Below are 23177 nucleotides of genomic sequence, written 5' to 3'. Positions count from 1 at the left end.
TGGCATTATTTATAAATAATTATTGCTGCCTTTTAAATTGCTATTTATTTGAACAATTTATATAATGCTTGGTTATAAATGTCTGTAAGCGGTGTACAAGAAATGCAATACAATGAAAATAATAATTGGTTTTAAATAACATCAAAATTCAGTTAAAATGCCAGCCTAACTAAAAAATAGGTTTTTATTTTAGTCTACTTGTTGCTATATTTATAGGACACCTACAGATATTTACTCACTAATGCGCTCTACACTATTATTGTCATAAGCTCAAGACCTATACTCCTGTTTCCAGGCTGAAAGGATAGATTAATCAAACTGAGATTATGCTCAGCTGTGATCTGGAAATTTGAGGTGGGAGAACCTGTTTTCAACTCCACTTCAGCCATCAACTGTGAACTGTACTGGTATAAATGTACTGTAGTTCCTCATAGCAATTCAGAAAGTATGACGAAGTTGAAGCCTGAAAAAAGACTTCTAGGTTTCGAACGCTGCTAGGGAATGCAAAAATATAAATATAAATTCTCATACCTGTTCGCATATCTTAGTGTGTTTAGAGTATTTTCACAAGATGCCATCCCTGGAGAAATGGTAGCAATCTGGGAGGAAAGGATATCAAAAGTTATTTTTCAAGGACAACAAAAGTCAAGAGCATATGCACAAATCTGTATTATTACTTAAAAGAAGGAAATATTTATTAAATTTATGCACACTGAAAATATTAAGTATTGTGTTCAAGTAAGCACTTGATAGCGAAGTGATTCATATTATGTGTTTACCCTATATTCAGTTTTAAATGAATCCACATTTTAGAGCAGCTACCCATACAATATGGTATCTTTCTAATACATTATATTTCCAATCTCTCCATCACCACCCAATTTCATTATGGAAGAGTGCTGCTTTCCAGCAGGAATTGATACATGCAATAAACATAAATACTTGTCTCCACTTTAATTATTATTTCTTGACTTACTTCTTCACCTCTTACCATTATTAATATTTGGTGACCCTTGAGAAAGAAGATAGCATTAATTCTAAATCAGAATAATCAAAACGATGAAGGTAAGATAGCATGGGCAGCCATCTTTATTTTGTTTTAAACAAACAGGGCCTAGTTATTCAAGTTTCCATAACAATACTATCAAAAACAGGAACAAAATAAATACAATCACAAACTTTTACAATTTAAATAAAATGTATAGCTGAGTTTCAACACGGCAGTCAGTACTATACACAAAATAATAAATTAACTTTGGATATAGAATATTGAAAAATTAAAGTTCAGCTGCCCAAGTTAGCGTCTTCCATATGAATTTCACATCATACTTGGTAGTCTCACTGCTGTAAAACTTAAGGGGCAACCACAGTCTCTCTAACCCCACTGTCTCAGTCACAAATACATATGCAATTTTGGGCTGGATGGAACAGTATTACTCTATGTACAAGTAACCAGGACGTTAATTTGCACAAGGCATATTTGGAAATAGGATACTAGCATTTGCAAGGCAGAATAACCACCACAAGTTCCTTTTCCACAAATAAAATGACATTGACTAATAGGTTATTCCGACAGAACCTACCAAAAACAACGTATGGAATCTGTTGGAATCTTAAGTAGCTTTTGGAATCATATTATGAAACTAGAGCATATCAAGGAGCCATCTTCAAATTGCCCCAAAGGGAAAGATCACACTGGCTATAAACATTTCTTATGGTATTTTTAAATCCAAGTCTTAAAACCAGTGCTTTTTTCTGGCGGTACTCAGGGGTACGCACACACCTAAACATTTTGTGAATCTTTGTACTTTTGTCCATTTACTGTATTAATTTTTCCTGATTTGAACTATAAAATGGTGATTTTTTTAGTCAAAATGGGAGTACCCCTAAACATTTTTAATAAAATTATTATTATTATTATTATTATTATTATTATTATTATTATTATTATTATTATTTTATACCCCGCCCTTCCCGGTTTAAAAACCGGGCTCAGGGCGGCTAACAGCAAATATAAAACATTTATTAAAATGTGACTTAAAAACAACATAAAACAGCATAGAATACAACATAAAATGCAGCATCAATATCAATAAAATCCAAAAATTATGGGGTCTTTTTTTGGGGAGGGAACCCAGTCAGCAGACATCGAATGATCACCAGGGCTAACTGGCCAAGTTGGTCCTACTAGGGCCAGCAAGGAGGTGTGCGAATAAGAATTTAAATGTGGGGTCCCAGAAAGGGTTTCTTCATGGAAGAGGAAAGGGAAAAGGGAATAGAGGATCAGGCTAATTCAAATTGAAGGCCAGGCGGAATGTTTTTTTAAGAAAAAAAGCACAGCTTAAGACCAAGGAAATAATCAGGAGAGAACCAATGGGTCTGGTTGTGAAGCAGTACTGACTTCCAGCTAAGGAATGCTATCTAAAGACTAGAGTGCCACCTGAGAATACAGGGTTTTCCATCCCTTTTGTATGTGGCCTATGGTGTATTTAAGTTGATCTACTACTAATAGATTGTTGTTGTTTTCTACAGCAATGCAACACACTAAACTTACCATACAGGTGCGAGAGTTTTCTCCTATGAATGAATCTCTTAGGACCTGAGTAAGTTTACTCGCTCTGAATGGAGTATGAGGCTTATTTCGGCCTAAGGCTCTGATGCACTCCTGTAAGAGTAAACATGTTTATGTTTTCTTGCTCCACAGGACACATGCAAAAATATTAATACAAGCGCAACCAACAAAACCAGATAAATAAACACTGGGTGCCATGTTGCTCTCGTTTAAGCCAGTCTTAAAATATTACGTCAGTTTTCAGTATTTCTAATTAAGAAAAATGCAAATAAACCCCAAGGCTACTGCAGCACAGTAATTAGGCATTGCTAGAGTTTGTGTTTTAAGTCCAAGCACAATATTAACTCTAGACTCTCATGGACAAATTGAGCTATAGGCAAATGCTTATAATTGCTACTGTTCTTCACTACTTCTGGAGCCTTGCAGCACTAGACAAGTCACTTGTATCAGAGATTAAGGAAGAAAGCACTTAGTTTGTTATTGTAGGTGCTGTTCAGCATTCTGTTAAAAAAACATTTTTAGGTCAGTACTCAGAAAGATTTAAAAAAATGATCCTCCAGGCTAATAGTTTCTTTGTGTATAAAATGTAAACCAAGGGAAATGGGAGTGCACTGTGTCTCACAAGGTTTTCTATGCTAGTTAGGTTCTTACCAACACTTCTCTAATTCTGCACGGTTTAATACCAAAGGATAGAAACCATAGAAGGAGAGAATGCTCTTGCTCTTGGATCCTGTTTGTGGGATTCCTTAAGCATCTGGTTAGCCACTGTGGGAACAGAATGCTGGACTAAAAGGACTGATAGCCTGATCCAGCAGACAGTGCTTGAAAGCGAATACTAATTTTATCCTCACCTAATAATTTTTATTTTTGACTATTTCACTCTAAAGTAAAATACTTTTAAAGGAAAAAGTATGAACATTTTCTAAAGTTAAATAAGAATAAAATTGCTTGAACACCAGAATAGTTTTGTGCCATAGTTCTCAAAACTTTTTACAAAGGGCTATTTGAGGCATAGGCAAACGCAGCCCTCCAGATGTTTTGGGACTACAATTCCCATCATCCCTGACCACTAGTCCTGTTAGCTAGGGATGATGGGAGTTGTAGTCCCAAGACATCCGGTGGGCCGCGTTTGCCTATGCCTGGGCTATTTCAACACAATAGAGTGCTTCTGCGCATGCGTGAAACGCGCAGAACGCTTCTGCATGTGCAGCAAAACGCGGAAGTATACACTTCCGAGTTTGCCACATTCACAACCCGAAAATCTGCAACATGAACCTAACGCAACTAGAGGTATGTCTGTACATTCCATTTAGGACTAAAGATCAAATCCCAGAAGAGGACATGGCTTATGAAACAGCAATACAATATGACTTTTAAAAAATAATTCTTTCTTCACTAGTAATACTTAAGTATTTGACTATGCAACCCTTATTTGATTACAGTAAACAGATTGTGAAATATTTCAACAATGGTAAACTCATCGCAGACAACCTATGGGGTAAAGCCCACATTTCAAAAGCATTGAAATGTTTTGACAAATGAACTGGAGGATTTTCAACTCCTTCAGTTTTCTCATGATACAAAGACCGTCAGAAAATGAAGATTAAGTAGTTCGGTTAGAAATATTCCATTTATTCCTGACAACAGTAATTTGGAACATCTGTAGCTGCTTGCTTATTCTTGCTCCCCTATATAATTAATGACATTTAGAAGATGACAAACAAAGCAGAGCAACAGCACAATAGTTCACTGCAGTTAAGTTGAAATAAACACGAAATCTGGATTCTTTCCATGCAATGAATTTGAAATGCACATAAATACAAATGCAAAATATGCAAACTGCAGAAGTGCATACATTACTGGCAAAATAGCTACATTATAGATAAGGAGGAAATGTGTGAGACTAAATTTCAAAAGCTTTAAAATTTGGCCTTTCTTGGAGGAAGCTGCTGTTTGTGTTCAGATCCAATTTATTCACTGAATCTAGCTGCAAAATGTTAAAAGAAAAAAGGCCAAAACAAGCAATAGGATTATAAAGCAGGATAAGACATTTTGGTGTGTCTCCTTTAGGTATATATTTTGTGCTAATTGCAAGTTGCCCTGTCTAAAAAACAACCTGCTCTCACAGTGAAGCCATGCATTGGAAGGTATTTTGTTTGCACAAATCAGTGTAAGCTCTGTTTTATTATTTGGTTAGTCAAATTAGGCATGTCTGAGGGCAGCTGTATTATCAAGTACTGTAACTATTTCTAGAAGACTGTTAGCTTGTTGCAATAAAAACAAAAACTTGTGATGACTGACAAATGTGGTATAATATTTCCTGCTACCAGAGTATTCCCCAAAAAAGGCCAGTCTGGTCTATAAAAGCTTAGATTGCAACAAATTTGTTAGTCTTTAAAGGTGTCACAAGGGTCTTCATTGTATTGTTAAATATTAGTTATGCAGTATGTATCGGTGTGTTCTGTAACCATACCAAATATGCACAATAAACCAAAATGGAGGCAAAGTCCACACTGTTTGTCTGTCTCTCTCCCATGCACAATTGTGTTAATTACACAACCATAAACTTAGAACCACATTTTTATGAATATATTACTCCCTAGGAAACTTACAGCAGAGCTGCACCTATTTGCTCTACCTGCCTCCTTCCATGCTATAGTGACGGCTCATCCTACATTTTGACATTTCCCTAGGGTTGATACATATCTAGTGTCCAAAACTACAGGACCAATACAGGGTGTTCTTTGAGAGAGAAAGCAACAGTTGGTTTCCGCACACAGAAAATCTACGTACATTGACAAAAAAAGGTAAGTTTGTATAACACTGAAATGGCAGGATAAATTTTTTTCAGAAATAAATATTATCAATAAATACTTGCAGACTAAAGGGAAGGAAAGAGATGTAGTATGTATGGGAGCATTCCCATACCACTTCCATACACACACACGTGGACATGTGTATACACATGTAGAGTCAACTACCCAAAGAGACCATAGTCTTTTACCAGAAACAATGGACAGATGGCATCAAAAGCCCCAAGCTAAAGTCCTACAGCTAGCACCCAAGCACAGCCCTTCCAAAACCTGATACCCTCCAAATGTTGTGAACTACAGCCTCCATCATTCCTGACCATAGCCCATGCTGGCTGGAGCTAATGGAAAGTGTAGTCCAACAACATTTGAGTGGTACCAAGCTTTATGTTCAGACCCTGGCCTATATCTGCTTAACAGTTCTGGCTTCCTACTATTGCTGAGCAAGCCCTCCGCATTGTGGTCCGACTCCACAGTCTCACTCTGTGCCTGACCACCAGCTGCTAGAGGACTTGACTCCTACCTATTGCATTTCTTGAACAGTCAAAGATTCTTATCATAAATCACAAACCATGTATGAGTATAGGCAGAGGTCTACAAAGCTACCTGATGTTATGAAAAATTTCAGCATCCGTGCATTTCAGCAGCTTGAATGTGGGAGGGCCAGGAGTAAATCACTGCTAAGCTAGGAAGCAAACTGGGTGTTTGGCTTTGGGTAAAGCAGTCTCCTGCAGCTTAACCTAGCTCACAAATCAACCACAAATCTAAAGTGCTCAGAGCTCTTTGAATGTACAAATGTAACAACACACATATTAAACATGGAAGGCAAATATCACCTTCAGACGTTTCTGCATTTGCTGCAATATGGAAAACTGGAGGGGCTTCGATACAAATACAATGAGAGGCATTTTTTATTTTATTTTTTTACCTTAAGTGCTAAAAGGCTCTTGTTAATTTCAGCACCTTCCAGTCGTGTTTGCCTATCGGCACTGGAAGTGTCAGCTCCTCTTTCGTTTCCAGCCAAGTCAATCAATGAAAATTTACCATGCAGCTTCCCTTTCCTCCTGAGGATGATCTGAAACACTGCATGGCTTCGAGATGAGTGTGCATTTGCAGATGTCTGACCAGATGTTCTGTAGCAAAGGGAGGAGAGAAACAGGATGTAATGCAATTGAATTACAAATCACCACAAGGCTTGTCAGGCTTACACTATCTGTTGATAGTTTAAAGCACACTTTAGGTTCTATTCTAATACGAAACAAACAAGGGGTTCATTTGTAGTTCACATATGCCAATTACCCTCTATCTTCAACTATAACATGAACTGAGGTAGAAGAGCATCTGTATTTTCCTCTTATGCCACTCACTGAACCACGTTTGTTTCAATTCACTTAATAATATTTTTAAATTTTAGAAGCAAGCACTAGTTATTTTTATTTTACAGTAAACAAAAATGAAGCATCAAGATAAAAGAAAGAATAAAAACAGTCATAAAAAATAAAATTGCAAGATAATAAAATAATAATTATAATAATCACGGAAAGTTTGAAAAGGAATGAGTGGCATGAAATAAATTCCATAGTGGAATACAGGGTTCATACTAATACCAAAGTATTAAATAATCATGATTATTGCCAAATACTTAAATTTAGTGGGAATGTGTCAACCATGAGATTTTTTTGGACATGTTAGTCAAAAACAGCCCCCAAGCTGAAGCAAAGTCGTAGAAGTCCAAATCACTCATGGTGGCACATATTTTATGAGTCACTTTAAAAAAAAAAAAAAAAGGCAATGAACACTACTTTTTTAAAACCATAGATCCATTGAATAACAAGATGTGCCCTTCCATCCTTGAGAGATCACTAGACAAGCAGCAACCAACAGATACAGAAAAAAGTATTGATGAGTAAGATTAATATTGGTGTAATCAAAAATAGGTATGAGACATAACTTAGCATCCAGGGACCCCTGTTTGGCAACAATAATACGAATCTCTGTTACAACCTCCTTCTAGAACATGTGTACTTAGTTACATGCGTCAATATGTTCCTTGAACCTTACAACCACACCAGCACAAGGGAAAATTGGACCTTACAATATGAGCTAGTCAGACCAGGGTTAAAAATCAGCATTGGACCGCCTTCAAAGAATTCACTCTAATGTTAAACACAGACTGAAGGGGCGAGTGTAGTTATAACTATGCAAGTGCTTGTTATAACTTCTTTTAAACCTGTTACAGTCTTAGTTGGAAACCCAGATGTAATAATGTAACAATATGTCAATAAATTAGCAAAACATTAAGACAGTAAGCTGATAACACAAATCAACACTGCTCCTAAAACACACACACACAAATGTTCTATTTCTCTCAGTAGGTATTACAGAATTTCCTCTGGCAAGTAAATTCCCAGGTTGCTTTTTTAAAAAAATAAAAAAATAAAAAATCCTACCTGCAACTGTTGCCTATTTCAATAAGCTTGAGTACATCTTCAACACATTTAACCTCTCGTTCCTGTAATCCCACCACCTGGACTTGCTGTTTACCATCTTCTAAAACTCTCAATTTCGTCTTCCTGTTCAATAAGTCAAAAACCTTATGCAGGGAGCAGGGGAAAGAGAGGGAGAAGAGATGTTGTTTTATTTAGGGGTCTTTAGAACATTACTTTAGTCCTGTCTGACAAAACAATTCAGCCAAGCAAAACAAAGAGATCTAAATACAGGGACGAAAACTCAGAACTCCCAACAAAATAAGCTTTGCTAGATAAGACTTTTATTCTAAAATAGATATATGTGTATGTATCACATACCTTTCCACTATAAATTTCAAAAAATGTTGCATATACTTGAAGTTCTAGTTTCTTATAGTTTGGTTTCTTCAACATTAAAAAGACATCTCTAGCTGTGAATAGATTAAAAAGATATTGACTGAGTGACAGAAAAAAATGTTAAATGTACAGATGTTCAAATCACAGAACTGTAGAGTTGGAAGGGGCCTTGAGGGTCATCTATTCAACCCCCTATAATGCAAGAATTTCAACTAAAGCATCCATTCACAAAGTAGCATGGACTGTTCCATGTGGTTAGTCAGTCAATAAAAAAGGAGCATTTGTATAGCGTTTTCATGTGTTTAACATGCTTCACATACATTAGCTTTCTGTAATGCAGGCAAGTACCCTGTACAATAGGCCATAATTTTACAGGTAAAATTCACAGCATTTGTTTTGGAGAGAAGCTGACAAAATGCAGAGATTCACAGGATGGAAGCTAGAATGTTAGACTATAAGCTTTCCAAGAAAGTACATGAAAGGAGGCTTCCCCACAACCCCTCTCCCATAGTAACCCTCTGTTACTATAGTAACTCCAGAAAAGCTACTTCTGATGGTTAGAGGAGCCTCCAAAACAAAGTGGGATAGGGAGCAAGAGGAACTGTCAAAATAGAACAGAAGCACCTTGCGTGAGGGATACTGCTCTTGCAAGGTGTTTTGGCCCCATTTTCAGTGACTTCCTTTTACCCAACATCCCTTCACACCCCAATCCACAGGCTGCCCTGACCCCCAGAAACAACTTTTTTGGGAATGCAGGAAGCTGCAGTGGGGTGAAGAAGCAGGCAAGTCCCCTGCTGACAGATTCCTTCTGCCTGCAGTTTCACACATGTCCAAATTCCAACTTAACTATGCATTTAGTGAATAGTATTACATCTCTCAATCTCAGATGTTAAGTGGTACCCAAATACCATAAAGTGTATAGCTATACGTTCAGGATACAGACTCTTTTGTATCAAGCCCAAAGGCAAAGGACATACCTGCTAGTGCATAAATTCCTTTTGAACAGTCTTGGTTCTTTCCCGAAAAATCACCACCCATTGTCTAAAGACAAATATAATACAATAAAATAAACAGCATGAAAACAGCAACTATCTTTTATCTCGTGGAGGGGCCGTTAGGCGAAGACCCCCGCGCCCACAAGCCATAAATCTTGGGAACATGGCACTATCAAACGCCACATACTCGTTATCAAGGGTCATGCATGAATAACTATTTTCATTGAGAAGACCCACTGCTTTGTGTAAAAACAACAACTGGATTTGCTCCCTTAAGACACAGATTACTTTAGCATTTTGTAGTGATGGGAACGGTGGACACTCTAAGAATATATGTGTGTGTTTCTAACTCTAATGAAGTTTATCTGCAAGCAGCCTTTAAAGTTCCATAAAGTATGTTCACAAGTGGGACCTGGGACAAAATTTTACAGTGTATCACCAGTCCCTGAGAGGCATTTGCCCTTAAGAGAGTCAATTATGTTGTTAACACATTAGAAGCTTTTCTAGTTATCAGGTTATAATAAAAGCACTTCAATAGCATGTATCGCTCACCAGAAATACTTACATGGGTCTTTCCACTGCCTGTTTGTCCATAAGCAAAACATGTAGCCATTCCTCTTTCAAATATTGTTTCTACTAGTGGTCTTGCAGTAAACCTTTAGCACAGAAATAAAAACATAGCTATTATATTATTTTTAAAATATGCATACCACCCATCATCCTTAGATCTCAGGGTGTTTCAGAGCATAAAATACATGATAAAAACACAAAATACATAATAAAAACAAGAACAAAAGCTAACTAGCCAAAACAGTTTCTGTGCCAAAACCAGGCCTAAACCCTTGACTGAAATGGATCTAGAAAATCAGTTTCCTCCAAGAGTGCCTAGTATAATAACTTTTTAAAACTTTACGTAAGAAATAAAGCTTGTATAACCCCATCTAAGCAAAAATATCAAAAGCAATCTTTGAAAATGTCTGTTGCAATTTAGACCAAAAAAGAGAGTAGCAGAGTAATTTGACACAAATTACATTCAACTTTGGATTCAGCAGCAGTCAGATCTTATTTTCTGCCTTCTAAATAATGCTTTCAGAAGTCCAAAGGAAGTCTTCAAGTCCTCCTCCATTCCCATAAGTTGTTTTCTGCAGGATTCTTTCTCACACTTCCTACAACAGTGGTGGGTGGGCCAAAGCAAAAAAGACTCGTCTTTTCCCCCTTTGCTGCCCGCGCCAGTCACCACTGCTACAGAAACTGTAAAGAAGCTGCTTGCATTTTACAGGTTTTCTTTGGCAGAATTAAACCCCCACTTATCAGCCAGCGAACAGACAGATAAATCTTGTTGTGTTGACTGCAGACACCTGTCCCCTCCTGGCAACAGACACTCACAGCCAATGAGGTATTGAATCCTGCCTTCAATCAGCTGACATCCCAAGTGAAGATAACTGATAGGTAGGTATGACCTTGTGGGCCAAATGGCCTCATGGGCCAAATCAGACCTCCCCCGTTGGGGGCCAAAGACTGGCTTATAGGCTAAAGCATGGATAGGCAAACTAAGGCCCGGGCGCCGGATCTGGCCCAATCACCTTCTAAATCTGGCCCGCGGATGGTCTGGGAATCAGCGTGTTTTTACATGAGTAGAATGTGTCCTTTTATTTAAAATGCATCTCTGGGTTATTTGTGGGGCATAGGAATTGGTTCATTCCCCCACCCCACCCAATATAGTCCGGCCCCCCACAATGTCTGAGGGACAGTGAACCAGCCCCCTGCTGAAAAAGTTTGCTGACCCCTGGGCTAAAGTTTCACCACCTCCGTTCTAAAGAAAAAAGCACTCCCTATTGACCTAAAATGATGCACACAGAGCCCTTTTGCTTTGCAATGCTGGCCTGGAACTTCTGAACATTTCTGTATTCTCTATTTGTACTAATTGCAGGAGTGCGAAAGTGGTAACGATTGATGGAATTGTGGATCCTCCTGATCCACCTAGGAGGAGACTCAGATTCAAACTGTACCATGAAGAGCAGAGATGGGCGACCTTTTCCACCAAGGGCTGCATTCACTTGGGGCTAATCTGTCAGGGGCTGCATACCAAACAGCAGGCAGGACGGCAGTCATAAGTGGGCGGGACTAACCTTTTCTTTCTTTCTGCCACCTACTCCCTCCCATTCGCACATTTTTCAGGCCTTTCCTTCCATCCAAACTAGCTTAAGATAAGTGACATTAAAGGAGCATATTTCCAGACTTATTCTTGCCTCTCTAAGATGACTTTGGAAAAATACTAGCAGCTTCTCAAGAAACCCTAGCAGAGTCTGTTTTTCTTCTGCCCAGATCTTTAGAACCTGCCTCTCCGGTTCTAAATGAGGTCTTAACCCCTTTGTGTAATGATCTTCTGCCTCCAAAAGGGGGGGGGGAGGCCAGAACAGTGACACAAAAATACTCACACTGGATAAAGCTATTACAGTTTAAATATAACTGTGTCTAGGAAAATATGTTCTTTTGGGAGGGGGAGTAGAAAAAGAGACAAACACATAGGAATAGCAGTAACAACACACAGGAATACAAGGTAAACAGAACACGAACTTACTGACAAGAGACAACAGCAACAAACTTCAAAATGGGGACACATACCTGTACACCATTTCATTAGGAGCGCTGTCATCAAAGGCATAGTCAAAGCGGAAAGTTTGGTTTTCTAAGTACCGTGTTAAATCCACCTTTTGTTTGGGCTCATGTACCATCACAACATCTTTGCTAGGGATTGTTATTACATCAAGATCTTTCATTACAGTTTCTAAAACAGCAATTAAATGTGAATTATTATTTTTTGGATATACAAACTTCACAATTAATTGAGACATTAGTCATACATCCAAAAATAGTTAAATCTTTTCAAAGCAATTTATGTAAATCTGGTATTACTATAAAGTGCATCTTTGGAAGCAAAAAAATACATATGTACATGTATTTTCAGGCCGTTCAGTTTAAACTAGAATCATATTCAGTCTATTTGGTTTTTTTAATCTGCATGCATAAATAGCTTGTTGCAAGAACAGTACATAAAGAAATCATTACCCAACTTCAAGGGAAAATGAGATAGCCAACTTGATTTCATCAGTTTGTACATTCATTAATATTAGCTATTGTTAATTGTATGAAATGCCTGAGTCAGCAACAACATACACAAAGCCCAATGTTCCAAGAGACATGCAAACAAAAGGTGCTTTGTATGTACAGTCAAATGCATTAATGTGTCCTATTTCTGTGAGGGGGGAAAAACCCCTCTGGATAGAAATCAGAATACATTGAGGTTTCTCATACAAAGAGCTCTACATTGAAGTAAGTGTTTTGATTCTGACCTTTCACCTAACCACCCAGTTACTGGGAAGCAACCAAAGTTTAGCTTTGAGAGAAGTGTTGTAACCATGTGGCAGGAAAATAAAATGGAAATTTCTGCCCTATATTTGCAAGTGAAACAGAAAAATATAACTGGAAAGAAAAAGTTCAATAGATGGTTCATAGGGCACACTATACTACAGACCTGACTATACTTCAAGGCCCATTAGACCCCAATTTTGTTCTTTTTTTAAAAAAAAAAATTATCTGAATACACATACAGTATTCACAACTTTTAAACATCTTAAGTAGCATGCCAAAACTCAACAGAGACACACATCTCCCTGTAGTTTAATTTAGCTAGTATTGGTTATACAAGCAGGATAAACTGATTGTGATCTGTCTCCTAGGAAGATTACAATGAATCTCATGATATTATAAATGAAAACATTAAGGGTATTCTTAGTCACTCACACCTTCAGGATAAAGTTGGAACTTCAGGTTTTAAAACACTGAGTGAATTATATTTTTAAGTTCAGAGAGTTAAAGACTCTCACATTTCATGTTTCACTTTAAAAACTAGAATGCCCAGGTGAAAATTCTGGAAAAGTTGATTAAATAAACTTTTATTACAGCACCAAACCTCCTCAATATATTGTCTTGCAATAGTTCGCCCAATCAAACCTGGTGAGGATAGAGAAAATGAAATCCTATTGAATCTAATCTGGGGACCAGCTGCAAATCTGAAGGCCTTAGCTTTTGACACCTGAGGTGTGTGTTTTTTTGACCCACCTTGTTTTTATACTTGTAGGTTGTTTTAAATTGTTTGTAATGTTGTATCCTGCCCTAGGACCTTACAGTGAAGGACAGTAGGGCAGTACGTAAGTAAGTAAGTAAGTAAGTATAGTAAGTAAGCTGAGCTACAGAATGTTTCCTGTTCAGCCCTGCCTTCCTAGCCTTGGAAGTGTTCAGCAACCTGTGCAAGTGCTCCCCCCCCCCCATATCTCTTATGGGCTTATTATCCTTTCGCCCTGCTGTTTTCCCTGCTCTTTCAGACACAGGTTAATGCTTTAAAGCTCCATGTCAGAGTGCCCCCCTTTCTTTTTTGTGCTCCAGAGCTTTCCCCACGAAAACCCGCCCTTAAAAACTGAATTTGAGAAAACAGCAATTTGGGTTTTCAACATATTGCCATTTGCTCCGATTGAGCTTTAAAGAGCAAGTTTCTTGTAGGTAAATCTCCGGAGCAAAAAGAAAAAAAGGGTAACTCAGAAAGCGCAGAGGAAAGGCAACTATAGATAAGCCCTTATGAGTCACCCATTACAGTTGGGGGAAGATACATAAACTCTTCTCCTACTCTTGCTGGCTCCTATGAGAAATCAGGAAGATGCATTCCTCTCCCACATTATTTGGTTGGCTTTGGCATTGGCACTGCTATGATTAACAGGTTATAAAATTATGTGGGACAGTATCCTTATTTTCTTGATACTCCAGACATCTTCTGGGCCCTAGAACTGCATGTTGGCAATGACTGCAGGTTAGGACCTGGACAGACTGATGGGAGAGGAGTGAGTGTCTGATTAATCATGGACTAATATTAACCAGCCCCCAAATTTTAAATTGATTGCTATTGCAGTGGTAATTTTTTTCATCATTATATGAGATAACATGAGAACCATCACTCCACACCATAATACCATGATATTCAAATTGATGCTTAAGGACCTGCATGAAGAAAGCCAAATATGCCTAGAACTTAAGTTACAGCTAAATACGCTCTACAGAGCTGCTAGCATCATCATAATATTTAATGCATCATTGCTCTTCACAAGACACTCAAATGGAACATTATGTAACCATCTCATTACATAATTCCCAAGTAATCCCCTCCCCAGAGAAATTCCATCACAATTTCAACATTTACACTAATACCTAATTTAGTTATGGGAACATTAGAAGCTTCCAAATAAACTAGGTGTTTTTTTGAACAGAAGTGTTACTTACATAGAACCAGGCATTTGAGATTTGGATGAATAAAATAACCTTCACTTTGGTAAGATAATGCCACAACACTTCATCTTTGGAGGGGGTTCTATATTGAACTTAAGAGAATTCAGATAGTCTAGGCTGCCTTCCTCTTGGCATTTCAGAGGGAATGTGAAGACTAGTTACCAAAGTCTGTATTGCTACTTGGTCTTACAGAGAGGAAGGAAGGAAGGGAGGGAGGAAGGGATGGAGGAAGGGAAGGGAGAGTTCATTTTTTCATTGCTTATTGTACTTTTCGTGTAAGTTGCCTTGATCTTTGAAAAGACAGGCCCTCTTTACAAATTGTGATGTCCATATGTACAGAACAATGCTAAAAGGAGACATCACTTCTAGATATGACCAATAAGGAGGTTCCAGAAAACCAAAATTATAGTGAGTGAGTGTGTGTGTGTGTGTGTGTGTGTGTGTGTGAATAAACCAGAAACGGCTCCAAATGTGCTCTAGGAGAAATCCAAATGCTTGGAGTTATCCTAGTACCCACTTGATAAAACTTATTCACCCTCCCTTATAGAAACCTTTCGGGGCAGCCTGGAAAAAAAAAATCAACTCAGCATGTGGCCTCAAGACAAATATAAAATAAAGTTATTACCCACCTCCCAGAAACTAGATAAAAGCCTGCATATTAAAAAGAGGCCTACCTTTTTTATTTAGTGGTCGTTTTCTTACACACACACATATCCTGTGCTCATCAATCTTAAAAAAAAAAAGAGTCAATGAAATTAGTAATTCTGAACCAATTCTGAAACAGAAACTTAAAAGACAGTTTATTTCAATAATTAAAGTGATGTACGTGATCAAAAACAAAAGGATTCAGCAGCAGGTTATACCCAACCTTAGTTCTACTGAAATTAATAGATGGCTAACAGCTTCATTAATTTCAATGAGTTTACTCTGTTACAAAAGTATCTATACCGAGATAAAGCCTCACATGTGACCTTGAATTAAAATACTGTAGACACATGTGGTTCAGCCCTCCACAGAGCAAAAAGCTCAAACTGCAGGACATACTCCTTACAGCTTTTCAGGACTATGCTCAATATCATTGTGGTCTAGGCAGATTCTCCTGGCCATTTGGAAAACACCTGAAAAGTGATGGAAACGTTTGCATGTTGCTATTTGAATTACTTGTTAAAGCCATAACTGCATAATTATTCATGTTAAGGTTTGATCAGATATTATGCTGGGCCACTTTTATCACAAACAGGAACAGGTTTAGAAAAAGAGCTAAGATCTTACAGTCTCCAGCCATAACTGCTATAATCTCAAAGGTGCATTTAGGAGCCTCTGAGATTACAGGTTGCCATGACTGAGATCTACCAGTTCCCAGCTCAGCAAAATATATGACACCCACACATATCTTTGTCAGTTCAAAGCACATTAAAACCAGAAAGCTTGCGGAAGTACAACAGTTGCAATATAAGCCTCACCACATACTGTATTTACTCAAGTCTAATGTGCCATCAAATGTAATGCGCACCTCAATTTTCAGAACCTTGAAACCAAAAAAGCACTTGCTGGGAAATGTAATGTGCATAGGCAAAAAGTGTACTCTTTACAACAGACAGGCTGAAAGTTTTGAGGTGGCTGCAGGTTTGGCAGGGAGAGGAGCCGGGCAAGGCGGTCCCGCTAGCCAGCGGTGGGTACAGGCTCCGTCCCACCTCTCCATTGAGGAGTGCACAGCCGCACACACACCTCGCTGGCAGTGAGCTGCGTATTTACTCAAGTCTAATGCACAATAGAATCTAATGCATACCCAATTTTTTGCAGCTTAATTTGGCAAAAAAAAAAAAAAAGATGCGCATTAGACTCAAATAAATGTGGTATTTATTATTTGGCCACACCACCACAATGTCATTTACAATTTATTTTAAACTTTCCCAAATTCTCACACTGTGAGAGTTGTAGCAAAACTTACTGCGTCTGCAGTTGTCAGTGGTCTATAATCCAGACTCCCCCTGAAATCTCTGATCATACACATAATTTCATAATTTGGATTTGTAGCATCAACTTCCTAAAAGGGGGGGGGGGGGGAAATGGCTGTCAACTTTATAACATAGAGTAGTTCTTTCTCAGACATTATCTTCTGATACGATACCTTTGTTTGCAATTTAACAACATTTTTGCCAGTTTCGTGACATTTTTCCAAACTTTTTTAAAAGAATTGCAAAAATCATGCTTGCTAATATTTCATCTTGCAACAAAGCATGAGCTTCCATCTCTCTTTTCCAGACCTTCCTATGTAAAATATATTTGATTCCGTGTATACCTGAATCATTTGGACAAATATACTGAAAACCGCTCCTCATTAATATGGATTTGTAGTTAGCTAATTAAGTTGAGCACTTCTGTTGCTCAACAACACCCAAAATATATCAACTACATTTTCTTCTCCTTCAAAAAATATAAGGGAGAGATTCAACATTACACTCTTCTGATTATTCCATCAGCACAAGCATTTCTTGTCCAGAAAGGAACAATCCCTCCTCTCCCCACACCAACTAGGCACCACACTAGGGGTTCTCCAGACCCTTTCATGTTATGCTTGATTTATTTAGATGCAAAATATTCACAGACGCCTTAAAGGACTCAAACTGGATGTCACATTTTAACATAAGCTGGCTTTTTCTGATTTCCTGAATAAGTAAAGGCAGTCCAACTGACTTCAAAGGTAAGGTATTTCCGGGTGCACAGCTGCTCCCGACATGAAAGCCCACTCCCATCCTTCATCAGCATCAGAGCACACATGCAGGCTTTAAAATTACAATCTGCGTATTAAGTTCTTTTTCATGAAAAGGAACAAAAAAGTTTGTTTCTTGCTAATTTCAGACTAGCGACAGAAAAATCTTCAGCAGCTTAGGACCATCAGTACAACATCAAGCTGCTTGAGTACCAATATTTCTTATTACGTCAATAAGAGACTGAAAATACATGGGGACATAACATGCAAGCTGCCAACAGGATTATGCAAGTGGTTCTTCTAAAGCTCCTGCTTTGTGACAAGACTCATTAATGTTAACGGATTTTCTTAAGATTAGCAACTTTTTGAAATAAAGATTGTAGCATCATGTTCACTTTCTACTCACTGAGATGCTTACAGAGCTATTAAGTAACACTTCCTAAACCTCACTTTCTCAAATATGGCATCCTTGTAACAAATATGCAGCAATGATTTGCCTACTCCATCTTAGGAAGCAGTAGCTAATGAGCCAGGAAATTCAACTTTAGTTGAAGTAACTTGCTTAAATACAGATTATAAATACTAGCAAGTGAAGAAATATATAAAAACAAACCTGAGCGCGTTTCTCTCTAAGTTCCTGCTGTTGTAATCTTCGTTTCTCACGTTTTTCCTGCAATTTTTCAACTTCTTTCACACAATTTGATTTTCTGCGTGCTTAAAGGGGAAGAAAAGCAAGTTTCTTTTATATGCATACTACTTCAAATTTTAAATCATTTTACCACTGAACTGAGAAGTGCTTACATTCATGAACTTCCTAAGCTGTTCAGCATAAACAGGGCTTAATTTCGGCAATTTGATTACTTTCAGAACAGTCCTGGGTCTTCACTTACACAGCTCATTTTGTGCTGATACAAGATGATGTGGGGGCTGCTGAAGACATTGCTGATGTCTTGCTAGCATTGCTAAGTGGAACACAGTATGGTTACCTTTCAGCCATGCTGTGGCTCCTGTTCCACCTGGCTGGTCCCCCAATGCCTAGCTGTGATGACAGATTGCTTGGGCTGTACTTTGCTGTGAACCAGAGACAGAAGTTCATCCTTCTTGTCCAATCCCAGGTTACAGGTTAAGAGGTCCAGTTTAATCACAATGACTTCATCATTGCATCCATTCTCTCTCATTTACAGTGCTGATCAATTACCTTGCTATGGACATACATTAGTCTGACAAGATTGGGAAGGAATTTTACCCTCAATAATGATTGGCTTAGCAAAGCAGGGGGGCTGCCTTCACCATAGCAATATTTTAGCTGCTTATTATGTTTCTATGTTTTCTGTTTTTGCCACAACTTTATGACTAGCATTGGAGGCATATTATAGGATCCTTGGATGAGGGTTAACAGGGCTGGAACTGGGGGGGGGGGCAAGGAGGGTCACTTTAAGGTCCATCCCTGCTGAGGGGCTGTCCTGCCTGCCTCACCCAAGGTTGACAGGAATGGTCACTGCAGTTGTACCATAGCTGGTTTGAGCCTGTTTTCTACCCCCTCATGTTTTCTCCAGGATGTGGGCTGAGTAATAAAGCTGACAGCAGCAGAGCTGCAAAAAGTCACATTTTTGCCCTATACCAAGTCAAACTCTGTGTAAGCCAATGAAGTTGTGGTCAATGTTAACCTCCCTACTACCTCAGTGTAGTTCTCTCAACTCTGCAGGCACAGTTTAAGGGATATGGACAGGGAAATGTAACAACACACAGCAGGCACCAACTTACATACATGTTATTCTCTTGGTTTGACCTAATAAAAGGTCTGGTCAATTTTTAATAATGGGCCATTATTTTAGAAGAACTAACATTCTGCAGATGCACTGTTACCAACAGGACGATGGAAGAACAATCACATTGTGATTTCTCTAAGTAGGCATAACATTGTGCAGACAACTCACTTATGAATTTATATAATTGCCCAAGAGAATGTACATGTAATGCCTAAAATGAATGAATCCTTGATACATGATTTACATACAAGGGGGTCCAAATTCCTTTTTTGCAGCTTGAACTGGAGATATATCTGAAACACTACCATTCTGTTGTGTAGAGGAAGACTGTTCAGGAAGCTGAGTAGGCCGCGCACGTGCAGAACCAACCACTGCAAAAAACAAAAAAACAAAAATATTACTAAGAGACTGTGCATAAACACAAAAGAAGGAACTGCACCAATTTCTAAACAGAACGATTAGTTAAGTAACAGAATAATGTGTAAAACCAAAACAATTTATAATTAAGAAAAAACTTTATAAAACTATTTTTGGGACATAAACCGGTACTTTATGCGACTATGCTATGAGACAAACCAATACAGTATTAGACTCAAATATACATGAACTATTATCAATTGCTGTTGGGGGGGGTGAAATTTATCCCTCAATATGACACATCAGTTTAGGTAGATGTTGTTTCCAGGCCAGCAGAACTACTGAAGCAAGTCTCTCTTTATGACAGTTCAATCTTTCAAAACAAGTTGCATCAGGGAGGAAAAAATAGAGGGCTTGGTGGTAAGTTAATAACATGTTTCATGAACATTTGTGAGGAACTAGTTGGGTCTTATTATCTGTATATCAGCCCAGATATTACACATGCATGCAGATTGTAGGAGGAGTCCCACACCCTATTTAGGTATAAATATTCATACTGCTACTGGAACTGATAAATCAAGGAAGTGGAGCAGAGGAGTATTTACCAAATCCTCTGGTTGGTGTGGGAGTGAAGTGAAAGAGAACAGGGCAGGAATGAACCACACAGAGATTTTCATCCCAGGCAGTTTTCTCCCTCTCTCCCTCAAGCCCCCTCTGCTGTCATGCTCAAATGGCTTGAATATAACAAATGCTTAAGTTCTCTTCTGCAGCTCCCTCTATCAGCCAACTAGAAAGCAAGTCTGCAAATAAGAAGCAAAAATAACTCAGATATGAAAGGACAGGTTGCTTATCAGTAGCTGATGTGTTCTGAGTGGTCCGGAAATTTTCTATACAACTGCAAGATTACTCAGACACAAAGAAGAAAGGTCCTTACTCTCACAGCAGGGCCAACTACAGCATAAACTCAAGAACAAAAGAAGTAACTTCTTTTGTACTTCTGGACATCCTAGCTGGTTGAGTGCAGGTAAAATGTAAAACAAAATTACCAGGCAGTGAGCTTACAGCGAAGTAAGGCACAGACAAAATGTTTTGCTATTAGATCTGGACAATTAAACTGGAATTTATCACCTTACTTTTTGCATTTTCAAATGGGATATAAATAATTTGCTAACTTACCTCTGTTGTCTCTAGTAGGAGCTTCAACTTTAGCAGGTACCACTGTCCTTCGATTCTAGAAAGACAGACATTATTAATTTGTTAGCCAATCTGCAGGTTTTTTTCTTTTTTTAAACTAAGTAGTTGGCTGATTCATATCCTTTCAGCAATTAGGGAGGAACAGCAAGTCAACAAAATTCTCAGAAATCCTTTACACCCTTCCCCAAGAAAATCAGCAAGCTTACTCTACATTTCCAATTGATATATAGCTTGCCTGCAAATGAATCTTTTCAAACTGGGTAAATGAGCTGTAAAATAGCAAATTATGTTAAGCTATTGGTAATCAGGTGTGGGGCAGGTAAAGATATGGTTGGGTCTAAAAGGGGTCAGCTGATTGTCAGGGCTTACAGAGCGCTGTGCCTTTGCCTGCACAATTTGATTCAAACTGCATGGGTAAAATAGGTCACTTGATGTCATGTGAGCAGCCCCACTCACTGGTAAAACTTGGGCCATGGAGAAGACCAGTGCTATATAAAATGTGTTGTTGGCATGGAGAAAGGCAAAGGTCAATAAAGAATTCATCTCTGTGCACTGCCTATAAAAACCATTTAATAGCTAAACCTGGAATTCTGAAATAAAGAACATCATGTAGCAACAGGCAAACTGAACAAGAGTAATTTTAGTCAAATGGCATTGCATTATATATTACCAACCTTCACAATTTGTTCACTTTAGCGGAAGGTGTTGGAGGTGGTGGGGTCTCTGGGCTGGGATCATCTTCTTCAGGAGCAAGGTCTGGGTTAAGCGAAAAAATACTCTCCAAGTCAATCTGCATATGAGAAAGATAGATTGTTCAAAGCAAACAAATAAATCCTGCATTTTAATTTTTTAAAAACAACAACACAAGACAGGCCACATGGTTTCATTGCCACAGAGTAGCAGCTCACTTCCATTTGAAGTCCACACATCATTATATGGGGTAAAAAGTCTCTATTTTGCCTGGAAAGATTAGTGGCAATGTCCAATTACTTAGCACAAAATGAACCTGCAGTTCCCACTAGCACCCTTTGAAATGGAAAAGGGAGTATCCCACACTTCTATACTCTGGCCTGGGAACATTTTTATTCAATCAAGACAACCATTTATCAAGTGACTGATAACAGTCCTGAATTTTCTGAGTACTGCAACACACTCTAGAATTCAGCACACAAACTCCTATGCCAAAAAGAAAAGTTAATTCATCCCTTATTTGTGTACCTTCCACTCCACTCTTATTAGGTTTAAAAAAAAAAAAGACGATGTGACTGAGACCTCTAAAAGCAGTGCAATTCCCAGAGAGGCCCTTGCTAGGGTAAGCTCAGCCTTATACCTAGAACTTTCAGTTTTGGGTAGCCATCTTTGCATCCCACCTTACGCACCAATCCTTGCCTGGTGAAGCCTCCTCCTTCCTGTATTTTAAAGAGGAAAGGGTATAATTTTTTCTCCCCCCCCCACTCCAGCCTTTTCCTTCTGCCAGTTATCCAAGAAATGTGCTAATTTCTGAGCTAGCTCTATTAGACAGCAGCCTGTTCTCCAGAAAAACACAGGGCCACAGAGGGATGAGGTCCCCCCAAACATTAGTTTTTCATGTTCCAGAGGGGTCAGTCCCTGAACATAGAAAAGTAGGTTTCAGATTTGTGTAGACACATATCTTAAGCAACCATGGCAACAACTGGTTTAGTTTATATACCAAAAATACTACTTCTGTTTTATGCTGATGGCAGCATTTTAACTCTATTCCTCCTTTGTGTTGCATGAAAAAAGCACAGCTGAATGGGGGAGAAGCTACTATATAATAGGCACTTTTTTCCTCCCTCACTCCTGCTGCCTCCACCCTGGTGGAGAACAAGCTATAGTCTTGCTTGTCATTACATCTGAACCCAGACTCATAGTTTGTTTGATGCCAGGATGAGCAAGGGAAGAACAAGTGCTTGTGATTTCAGCAGCATGCACTAGCACACTGCACTTTCACATTTCTTTTAACTATGGTTTAATGTGACGTGTGAACCAGATCTATATGAAACAAGCATTTAATAGTTATTTTCATATGTCATCATATAGCCTATTCTGTTGGCCTTCATTTCACCAGTACATCTTCAAAACACTCAGTCACAGAGCTTTATATTTCATTCTGAATGTCTATGGTATATTATACGTTAGGCCAATTTTGAACCAAGATCAACTGAGAACAAACATAACTTTTTTTAGATAGTCAATATAATTATATTGTACCTCTTTTCCTTTAGTATCACCATTTTCAATCCACTCAACAGTAACACTTTCGTTATCTTCATTTAAAGATGTCACCATAGCTTCATGTATTCGGCCTGGAATGGAAGTATAAGTACTCCTTCAACAATTTATAGAATTTCCATCAAAATGGCTTTATTCTATCTCTATTATTTTATTTGCAAAGGAATTCATTTTTTAAAAATGCATCACACTATGATATGCAAACTGATATGCAATCACATGTCTACTCTGTAATTCCATTGTTTTCAGTGACACTTACTACCTGGTCAGTGCATGCAGGCCTTCAGCCTGAACTGAATTTCTAATAAAATACTTTCTTAAAAAAATTCAATATGGCTTATTTTCCCCTTTA

The 23177-nt window shown here is 38.3% G+C and overlaps 1 protein-coding gene across 1 annotated transcript in view; it reads right to left on the bottom strand.

The window, feature by feature from the left end:
- The window catches only part of KIF2A (kinesin family member 2A), a 29919-nt gene extending 7037 nt beyond the window's left edge, over positions 1-22882 (bottom strand). The window contains exons 1-15 of the mRNA XM_033164745.1: positions 22767-22882; positions 21247-21262; positions 20555-20609; positions 19270-19392; positions 17866-17966; positions 16491-16586; positions 15214-15268; positions 11828-11990; positions 9768-9858; positions 9185-9248; positions 8190-8281; positions 7833-7975; positions 6311-6515; positions 2555-2665; positions 532-599 (exon numbers count right to left, since the gene is read on the bottom strand). Coding sequence (XP_033020636.1) covers positions 532-599; positions 2555-2665; positions 6311-6515; positions 7833-7975; positions 8190-8281; positions 9185-9248; positions 9768-9858; positions 11828-11990; positions 15214-15268; positions 16491-16586; positions 17866-17966; positions 19270-19392; positions 20555-20609; positions 21247-21262; positions 22767-22882 — 1499 coding nt within the window. The remainder of the gene's footprint in view (positions 1-531; positions 600-2554; positions 2666-6310; positions 6516-7832; positions 7976-8189; positions 8282-9184; positions 9249-9767; positions 9859-11827; positions 11991-15213; positions 15269-16490; positions 16587-17865; positions 17967-19269; positions 19393-20554; positions 20610-21246; positions 21263-22766) is intronic.
- Positions 22883-23177: the final 295 nt, after the last annotated feature.

This window comes from Lacerta agilis, chromosome 11 (genome assembly GCF_009819535.1).
Source record: "Lacerta agilis isolate rLacAgi1 chromosome 11, rLacAgi1.pri, whole genome shotgun sequence".
Taxonomy (NCBI): Eukaryota; Metazoa; Chordata; class Lepidosauria; order Squamata; family Lacertidae; genus Lacerta; species Lacerta agilis.
The sequence above is the reverse complement of the archived record's forward strand: the minus strand, read 5'-3'. Positions and strand labels throughout refer to the sequence as shown.